Source organism: Myotis nattereri (genome assembly GCF_964212035.1).
Source record: "Myotis nattereri genome assembly, chromosome: 6".
Taxonomy (NCBI): domain Eukaryota; kingdom Metazoa; phylum Chordata; class Mammalia; order Chiroptera; family Vespertilionidae; genus Myotis; species Myotis nattereri.
In genome coordinates, this window is record NC_138081.1 from 79,387,317 (window position 1) to 79,398,139 (window position 10,823).

At 34.7% G+C, this 10,823-nt stretch overlaps 1 protein-coding gene across 1 annotated transcript in view; it reads left to right on the top strand.

Annotated features, from left to right (window-relative positions):
• Positions 1-7,300, top strand: part of MED23 (mediator complex subunit 23) — a 42,722-nt gene extending 35,422 nt beyond the window's left edge. The window contains exons 25-30 of the mRNA XM_081094049.1: positions 895-1,046; positions 1,618-1,690; positions 2,482-2,696; positions 3,315-3,435; positions 4,168-4,299; positions 6,124-7,300. Of these exons, the coding sequence (XP_080950175.1) occupies positions 895-1,046; positions 1,618-1,690; positions 2,482-2,696; positions 3,315-3,435; positions 4,168-4,299; positions 6,124-6,291 (861 nt within the window). The 3' untranslated portion in view covers positions 6,292-7,300. The remainder of the gene's footprint in view (positions 1-894; positions 1,047-1,617; positions 1,691-2,481; positions 2,697-3,314; positions 3,436-4,167; positions 4,300-6,123) is intronic.
• The last annotated feature ends 3,523 nt before the right edge of the window (positions 7,301-10,823 follow it).

The window sequence follows — 10,823 nt, forward strand, 5'->3', positions numbered from 1 at the left end:
GAACATAGAAGTTTGTTGCTTTAAATAATTGAATTTTTTAAAAATGTTAATAGAAAATAATACAATTTATTTTCTCTCTTTTTTAATTAAAAAAAAGCCACTATACTGGTATTTTTATTTCCTCATTTTGATTTCATGTCTTAAGTTATCAGCACATTATACTTAGTATGTTTATATAGACATTATACTTAGTATGTCTATATACCATGTCACTATTTAGAGCAGTTTTATATAAATGGTCATGATTTTTTTCCCTACACAAAGAAACTTATTTTGTGAAGTAAAAGAATTACTTAATATAAAGTAACTCTTTTTTTGTTTATTATTTCAGAGAGGAAGGGAGTGGGAGAGAAAGTTAGAAACATCAATGATAAGAGAGAATCATTGACGGGCCGCCTCCTGCACACCCCCTACTGGGGTCCGAGCCCGCAACCTGGGCATGTGTGCCCATGACCGGAATTGAACCCGGGACCTTCTATCCCCTGAGCCAAACCGGCTAGGGCTAGTAACTTTCTTATTAATTGTCCTATGACTATTAGAATGAATAGGTTGATAGTTACAACAGTACTTTGGTTGCATCTATAGCTATCACATCACAGTTATAAAAGCCCACCTATATAAGACCAACCATTTTATATCTTACAGTTGATCACATGGTTGCAATCAATATATTTGTCATGTCAAGTTTATTTGTATTTGGTTTGTATTATTTGCCTTCTAATCTCTCAGATAAATCACTTCTTGAAGGTTCATAATCAGATAAATTGATAATCAAATGACATGTTTACATGTGAAACATTTTGAAAACTGTGAAGTACTATACAAATGTGAGCCATTAATCTCAAAATGATCCAGTAGTTATTGCTTTAATCATTTGCACCGATGGCTGGCAAGTCTCCTGGTCCATTTCCAAACTGTGACTGGAGATTCAATGAGTTTCCCAATCCAGCAGCCCATGCACTGCATGTTACTTGTGTGGAGCTCATGGCCTTAGCTGTTTCAGGCAAAGAAGTTGGAAATGCTCTTCTAAATGTTGTGCTGAAAAGGTATGTATACTGTTGTATGCAATAAGATTTATTGTCTATTTGTAAAGAAATTGATATTTTATTTGGAGCTGTCAGACAAACCTGTTGTCCCAAGGCTGATACACACTGGATAGTAACTGTCTTTTGGTTCCAGATCTTGTCCTTAAGATATATGTGTAGTAGAGTTAGCCCTAGACAGTGTCAGGAGACCTGGGTTTATTCCTACTTATGTTCTTTATTAGTTGTTTGGCATTTAATTTAGGAATAATGTTAACTTCTCAATACAGACTGTCTTTGAAGAGTCCTTTCTTAAAGACCAACATAAAGAACGGGATAATGATTAGAGAAGAAGTATAAATAAATGGAAATAGTCCTTCAGCCCATTTGTTAAAGGAAACAACCCAAAAAAAATTCTTATTTTGCTTTTGTTTCTGCATAGTAAATTTTTACTCAATAAAAATCTATTGTAGTTTTATTGGAATAGGTCAGTTGTCAGCCCCTGAATTGTATATGTTCTCAAAAAAAGACTCATTATCAACCACATAAAATGTTTTTATAATTCCACATTTTTATTATTTGTTCCCACTCATAGTCAGCCGTTAGTGCCACGAGAGAACATTACAGCATGGATGAATGCAATTGGATTGATCATCACTGCTCTACCAGTGAGTTAAGCTGTGATTTGTATGTAGTAATGGAATGCAGTTGTTCCTGTGAGTTGAAAGAATAGTATGCCTTTATATAAGGACATTGTGCAGCTAATGAAGTGTTTCATGTTTTTAAAGTTTTCATATTATTGCTGCAAAAATCTACAGTGACTATTTGCTTTCTGCATCAAATCTAATGAAATATACCTGACTTTTGGATCCCTACATTCATTGGTCCCATTTACCCATCCAACCTTAGTTTTTACATTAAAATGTAAATATTTTGAACACTTAGTTTGTTAATATCCATGAGAGCCTCTTCTCATGTGACCTCCACGTATGTCTAGTCAGCACCACATGGTTGTCTGTTGTGCTATCTTTGAATGTCGGTAATATTGTCTAACCCTGTGCTCTCCAGACTGCTTTGATTAGGCACCTCTATAAGTCACTTTTTCCTTACCCACCTCCGAAATATATGTATTTGTTTCTGAGTTACACATGTGTATCAGTAGTGTCTGTGTGGTAAATACTGTTAAAGTAGATTTACTGTGTAGTCAATATCAGGTACTAAGTGAACAGGCAGATGCGTTTATGGAACCCTCTAACTCACAAGCATAATATTGACTTATTATGAAGCCACCCACTTTTGATTGTAAAATCTCCATTACACAAAAACACAAGCTGGATAAGTAGAAAACATTAAAGAATGAGAAAGTGCTATTATTTTAGGGGTGGGAGTGTGAAAATGAATATGGGGTGGCATACTAGATACGTGATATTTTTCATCAGGCTTTCCTCTGGTTTTAAAGGAGCCATATTGGATTGTCCTTCATGATCAAATTGTGAGTGTCATCAGTAGTCCCAGCTTGACATCTGAAACGGAGTGGGTTGGCTATCCCTTCCGCCTCTTTGACTTCACTGCTTGTCACCAGTCATACTCCGAGATGAGCTGTAGCTACACGTTAGCTCTAGCACACGCTGTGTGGCACCATTCTAGCATTGGGCAACTTTCTCTCATTCCCAAGTAGGTATTATGATTTTTAAAAGAAATTTTACTTTTGTAATTTCGTTATTGTTTTGTTCTTTAAACTCATGTACATGTAAGGTATATATCTCATTCAGTAGAACAGCTTGGAAAGTAAGAGTGAAGTAGAATTTCTAAATAATCAGAAAACCTTTTATTTCAGAATTGTTTGAAAAAAATGTAATTTGTATGTGCAAGTAATAATTTGGTATCTAGTTTTCCATTACATTTAGGGAGGCTTTTCCTAGAAAGTATTCCAAAAGTTGCCTTTTGAACTGAATAACTGATATCAACCTATTTTCTGATTATTTACCTTAACTATAAAATGGTATTATCTAGATTCAACTTTCTTGAGAATGGCATTTATATTAAGACTGGTTATGCACCTCTGTCATTCAGTAATTTTATTTTTAAGAATGACTTTAATCTAAATTTATTCCAGTAATCAAATAAAAATAAGAGCCAGTGAGAGATATGAGAATAATTAAAAATAATTAAATTTGAAGAAATTAAAAAAAACTATTACGACTTTTGCAAATATTGGAGTAGACTGTATTAACAAAATTCAAACAATTCACTGATTTCAAATCACAATAAATTATTATCTTCAAATTTTAGGTTTCTCACTGAAGTACTTCTTCCTATAGTGAAGACTGAATTCCAATTGCTTTATGTGTACCATCTTGTGGGACCATTTTTACAAAGATTTCAGCAAGAGAGAACTCGGTGTATGATAGAGGTAAAATATAATCTGGGTTTTCTGTGATAAAATTAAGTTCTAAAATATCTATTTGGGATTTTTTCCGAATGTTTTCCAAACTTCGTATCATAATCCATTAGACTGAAGTCAGCTTAGTAGGAACAGAGAGTGGTTTTGGAGGACTTAGCGTACCCATGACTTTAGAATAACTATGATGAGTTTGGTGTGGGATGTGTTGAATTGGATGTGCAGGGAGAAATACCCATCTTCAAGGTTGAGAAGAAAGTTAAGGATGGAGAAATGCATTTGAGAACCTGCACTACAGTAAAGAAGAATTAATTAAAATCATGGGAATGGATGAAAATCACCTATAACGAGTACAGAGAAAAGAAAATGAGCCAGGAATAGAACCTTAAAGTATAAGCCACCAAGTAGAACTAAAGGTACAATCTAAAGTATCCCTGAGGTTGCGATTATCCCAGAAATTGAGGTATGGTTTCCTGAAAGGGGATCGTCTGTCTCTTAATTTTAAGAAAAATTAACAAACTGTAAAGAGAAATTTCATTTATACCCTGTTGGGGCATTTTATAGCACTATCGAGTCCACTGTAATGCAGGTCATGTCATATTTCCATGCACACAGTTTGTGTGGTCAGTGGCAGTTCTATAAACCTGTTATCCCTCTGTGCTAGTCTTGGAATAGAGTCCAGCATATCATGCTGAATTATTGAACCATTTTTGACATAAATAATTTTATGTCATTTTTAACTAGATTGGTGTGGCATTTTATGACATGTTGCTGAATGTAGACCAGTGCAGCGCCCACTTAAATTACATGGATCCCATCTGTGACTTCCTATACCATGTGAAGTATATGTTTACTGGTGACAGCGTAAAAGAGCAAGTAAGTTAACTTAATTACTTTTAATGATGTTTAGTTTAGAAACCTTAACATATGGTGATATACTTATTTGTTTGGGTGAGTGGTTTTGTTTATTTTCTTTTAAGGAGAAAAGGTTGATATCAGTCTCTTTTAGGCTACATGAGCATATTATTCGGGATATAATATTAAAGTAAAAGTAAATACATGTTATAATTTCTTATATTTTCCCCTTGATATTTGCAACAAGACATCTGAAAAAGACCTAGGGGAGTTGATTAACAGTGATTTCATTAGGAAGAAACAGTACAGTATTGCTACTGAAAAGACCAGACAGGTGTCGTGTTACGTGAAGGAGGTCCTACTTTTTCTGGACAGTGATTAGGATACGCTATGGGAACATTAGACAATTTGCAGCATAACCAGAAGACTAAAGCCAGGAGAGTCCAGAGAGTGATTTCTTGAAGGGCATTTGAAGGAACTGGGAACGCTTGATTTGAACTTTAAAAGTCTTAGTTGTTTATGTCCTTACTATTTGGAGGGTTGCCATTTGCATTCAGTATTAGATCTGTTCTGTGTGACTTCAAAGGACATATAAACGCTGGTGAAGTTAGAAGGAGGTGCATTCTGACTCAATATAGGAAGAGCCACTTCCTAGTAGAGCTGTCTGAACATGGAAAGGACCTCCTTGAGCTGTAACTGAGTTTCCTATCTGTAGGAAAGTCTTGCCTGTTTCAGAAGGAGAAATTAAATAATCTCCCCTCCATACTTCAATGTTACTTCCTTCTATAATGGCCAACAGAGGTAAACTGATATAAAAACATATGAATCCTAGTCTGTTGGATTCTTCCCTTGCAGCTGGGGAGGGTGTTGACTCTTGTATGCCTCAGCAGAATCGTCAAGGAAAGTTGAGTGGGAACCAATACAGGCATGCTTTATTTTATTTATTTATTTTTTTAAGTATATTTTTATTGATTTCAGAAAGGAAGGGGGAGAGAGAGAGATAGAAACAATGATGAGAGAGAATCATTGATTGGCTGCCTCCCATATACTCCACACTGGGGGTCAGGCCTGCAACCCAGGCATGTGCCCTGACTGGAAATCGAACCATGACCTCCTGGTTCATAGGTTGATGCTCAACCACTGAGTCACACCAGCCGGGCTCAGGCATGCTTTATTTAGCATATCCTTAATATTTGGGCCTAAGGCACTTTGACACAAGGTAATTACAGAAAGGAAAAATTAATAATGGGCTGATCTTTCCTGGCAAGGTCAAGGAGCATTTGAGTAAAGAAAACTGTGAAACTGCTTGATGTATTTATTTCCTTGAGGGGTTTTAAGTAAGAGTAGATCTGATATATAGTTTGAATTTCAAGTATAAATCAGAATTTTTAAAAATTAGATTTGTAGATATATGTTACAAACATGTTATTCAAAGAACTTCAGAATGTAATTGTGCTTCATGCTTCTGTGAAGATGGCATTTTAAAAGGATGATCACCTATTGCATGTGTAATATTTTCATTGTAAATTATACTAGCTTTTGGCAGTAGGATTTCTGGCTAGCCAGGTAAGTATATGTGTTTTTGTAAACATATGGTTATATACATAGATATATGTATATACACATAAATACACATATATAGAATGTGTGTGAGGAAGAACACACAATTTTTCTCATGTGAGAGAAATAATTTTATCTGCTTTTGTTAAAACACAAAGCATAAACTTCCTCATCCATCCCACTCCCTAGTATATTGTCTCAGGATATATATTAATCACTTCTTTAAAAGGTGGGAAATTAAAGTTTTCTGGTTAAAATATTTTTTCATGTGTTTCCATTTTTTAGGTAGAGAAGATTATCTGTAATTTAAAACCAGCTTTAAAACTTCGTCTTCGATTCATCACACACATTAGCAAGATGGAACCAACTACAGTACCTCCACAGGCCATAAATAGTGGGTCTCCAGCCCCTCAGTCTAACCAGGTGCCAGTGTCTTTACCAGTCACTCAGTGAAGTCAGCATGCACCGTGGTGCAATGGAAATACATCTGTCTTTGAAAGTGGACTCAAACCTATTAAATCTGAACATAATCATTGCTACATAGTGATGTAGTAGAGCAGTGACGTTCAGATTGTTTTATTTTGATTCAAATGGTGAATCTATTGACACTTTATAACTCCCATCTCCTTGTCTATACTTACGTCTCTAAGAGATCAAGTAGACTATATGTTGTCCATATCCATAATGACTTACTAGAGTTGCCTAGGAACACTTACGTCTCTAAGAGGTCAAATAAACTACGTATTGTTCATATCCATAACAATTTATTAGAGCTGCCTAGGAACATTGAGGTGTCTGTGATCAAAAGACTTTTATTAGATACTCTCAATCTTTCCTAGTCTAGCCATTGGTTTGGTTTTATATTTTATAATTAATGACTTATTCATTGTTTTAAAGGTACTACATATGTAGTAGTTATTACAGATCCTTTTATATATATAAATTTCTTTTGGTGTGTCTTTGGGATAAGAGATTTTTGTCAAAGAACTGAAAATTTCATTGCATTGCAGAAGTAAACAGTTTCATATTCTTTTTAAATGGCTTAGAATTTTTATCATAGATTTTCAAGTAAATAAGCTAATGTTTCTAATCAAGGTAGTTTGGCAAGTTTTTGCCTTTGCTATGGACTTGAACTTTACTGTATGAAATGAATTGGAAGTTATGTAAGTAGATAACATAGCTAGAAATGCACAAACTTAGTAAATTCATGTTTAAATGGTGATTCTCCAATCTCTGTTTTTTAAAATAATTACTTTTCCAGATTGACACTTACCTAGCAAATGATGTTATTCTTTGAATTTTTATAATCTTAAAATTTTTAATTATTTATTTTTTAAATGCAGTGTACATTTTGGTTCTTTAGGGTTTATTAAATTTTGAGAGACTTAATGTTAATTTTGGAGGGAAATGGCATTAAGATTGTAAAAGACTACAAAAAAATTAGTAAAATCTGTTAAATGAATACATTGTGTGATTGATTACTCAATTTGAATGAGCATCTGTTGTGTGCCAAGCAGTGTGTTGGCTGGGTTATAAGAGAGAGAGACCTGGGCTACTTCCATGAGTTGTATAGTACAGCTGGTATCTGACATTGACCTAGGTATTAAGGGTACTAATTTTAAAAAAAATTAGTACTGATTAAAATAAAAATGAACTACCCAGGCCGGGTAGCTCAGTTGGTTAGAGCACTTTCCCAATAACCTAAGGTTGTGAGTTTAATATCCAGACAGGGCACATACAAGAATCAACAAGTAAATATTTAAATATGTTGAATAACAAATCTCTCTCCCTCTCTCTCAAAAATCAATAATAAAAAAAAAAATTAGTGAAGTTTAACCAACTATACTTCAATTTTTTATTTCCAAATACATCGTCCTAGACCAGGGGTGGGCAAACTTTTTGACTCGAGGGCCACAATGGGTTCTTAAACTGGACCGGAGGGCCATAACAAAAGCATGGATGGAGTGTTTGTGTGAACTAATATAAATTCAAAGTAAACATCATTACATAAAAGGGTACGGTCTTTTTTTTCAATAGTTTTATTCATTTCAAATGGTCTGGATCCGGCCCGCGGGCCGTAGTTTGCCCACGGCTGTCCTAGACCTTACCTTCTTCATGGTTCATATTATTATAATCACTACATTTTTTAAAGTTGATTTTAGAAAGAAGGGAGAGAGAAACATCGATTTTTTTGTTCCACTTAATTATGCAGTCATTGAGTTGATTTTTGTATGTATCCTGATTGGGAATCAAACTCGCAACATTGGCATATCGAGCTACCTGGCCAGGGCTTATAATCACTAAATCTTTATTTGCCATGCAATTCAGCTTAATATTTATATAATAGTATAAGTAATTTTTCTTAGTAATATTGTTAAAATTCTCCAGAAATTTTATGCTAGAAATGAATTCAAGTGTTTCTCTTAACACAGTCTCAATATAGTCTCACTACCTCAAGGAATATATTGCTTTGAGATCCTAAAATGGGAATAATTATGAACTGGTATTATACAAATAGAATAAAGGAAGTGAAAATATCACTTTTTCAAGGATATGTACATTCCAGTTCATTTATTAACAATTCATTTTTTCTTCTTTAGCTTTTAAAAAAAGGGGGAATATGATTTTCCCCAAATGGGTTTTTTAAAGAATTATTATTAACCAGAGACATTAATAGAAGGCAGATGCTTTATTTGGATTTATTCTGAAGGGGGAAAATGCCTTTATATTCATTACATCCTAAAGGTTTATTTTTAATAGTACCTTTAAAGCCACTCAGTCCAATAGGACATTCTGCAGTGGTGGAAAGACTATCTGTGCTATTCAGTACAGTAGTTAGTAGCCACAAGTGCCTACTGAGCACTTGAAATGTGGAACTGAATTTTAAAGTTTATTAAGCTTTAATTTAAGTAACTACATGTGATTACATGTGACAGTATACTCTAAAGCATGATTCAGCATAATTGCTCTTATCTAAAAGCAATTCAGTAAAATATTTATCTTACAAAGTGCATATGTCAACGGTTAGTTAAAAATTCTAAGCTGCATATGAAAAATCAGATGTTAGAGGAGGCGCTGACATATGGCTGAGTTGTTTGTTTTTTTAAAACATATTTTAATTTCAGAGAGGAAGGGAGAGAGAGAGATAGAAACACCAATGATGAGAATCATTGATTGGCTGCCTCATGCATGCCCCCTGTTGGGAGTCAAGCAGACAACCTGGGCATGTGCCCTGACCAGGAATTGAACTGTGACCTGGTTCATAGGTTGACGCTCAGTCACAGAGCCACACCAGCTGGGTGACATATGGCTATTTTAACAACAATACAGATCCTTTCATGGGCCCTTCCTCACTGCAGAGCCCACGTGAGTTCTGTGTAAATTGTGGAGAAGGGGAAGAGTTTGTTTCCTTGGTTTTGGTTATAGTTTACTCTCATTTATTTTTTCCACCTCCTCACTGTATTCCAGAGCGAAGATGAGCGTTTTAGGATGTTTAAAGATTGCAGCAAATGAGACACACTGTAATTGTCATGAGTGAGGGCAGCATGTTAGGAAGTCACAGATCATTTTGGATGAAATCTCTGTCTAACTTAGCAGATCTTAGAAATAATAGCCATTTGATTTCTTTCTTCCACCTCCTAAAAGACTACCATGCTTAAAATACAAACCAATGTTATGCTTGAAGTTTAGAAAAAGTAAAAGATCATCTGTCATTAATGGACTTGGAGATTGCCCAAGCCTTATGATTACCCATTTTACAGATGAAGAAACCAGAGCCAGAGAGTTTAGCTTCACCAAGGTCTCACCAGTGTTTGGGGGATGATGATTTCACTGTGGCTTTTAAAATCTTCATAGTAGTTTTAAGCCGGATGGGTGTGTGTGTGTGTGTGTGTGTATTTTGCATATATTTAGAAATATGTAGACATGATAGTATCTTATATAAAGAGAATTATAAAAATCACATCTTTTTAAAAATATATATTTTTATTGATTTCAGAGAGGAAGGGAAAAGGAGAGAGAGAGAGAGAGAGACATCAATGATGAGAGAATCATTGATTTGCTGCCTCCTGCACACCCCTCACTGGGGATCGAGCCTGCAACCTGGGCATGTGTCCTGACTGGGAATCAAACTATGACCTGGTTCATAGGTCAATAATGCTCAACCACTAAGCCTCACTGGCCTGGCTAAAAATCACATCTTTTGAACAACGTGGAAATACGGTCCATTTTCAAATGTGGTACCTTTACCTCCTGGTAACAGGAATCCCACTATGTAGGTGTGTATTTTTTGCCATTTAATGTTTTTTAATTGCAGTTGACATACAACATTATATTAGTTTCAGGTTTAGCTTTAGGTGTACACCCAGTTAGACATTATATAATTTACTAAGTGACTAGACATTATATAATTTATTAAGTGATTAGATAATATATAATTTAAGTGATTAGACATATGACTTAGTAAGTGATTAGACATTATATAACTTACTAAGTGATCATCTTAATAAATCTTGTACCCTTCTGACACCATACGTAGTTATTAGCATATTATTGACTGCATTCCCTATGCTGTACTTTACATCACTATGTCTATTCTGTAACTACCAATTTGTACTTCTTAATCCCTTTACCTTTTTCACCCATTGCCCCAATTCCCCTGCCATCTGGCAACTGTCAAAATATTCTCTGTATCTATGAGTCTGTTTCGGTTCTGCTTGTTAGTTTATTTTGTTTTTGTTTTTTTAGATTGAATTGTTGATAGATGTCTATTGCCATTTTATTGTTCATATTTTTGTCTCTTCTACTTCTTCAAGAAGACACTTTAACATTTCATATAATACTGGTTTGGTGGTGATGAACTCCTTTAGCTTTTTCTTGTCTGGGAAGCTCTTTATCTGTCCTTTGATTCTGATTGATAGCTTTGCTGGGTAGAGTAATCTTGGTTGTAGGTTCTTGCTTTCCATCAATTAGCATATTTCTTGCCA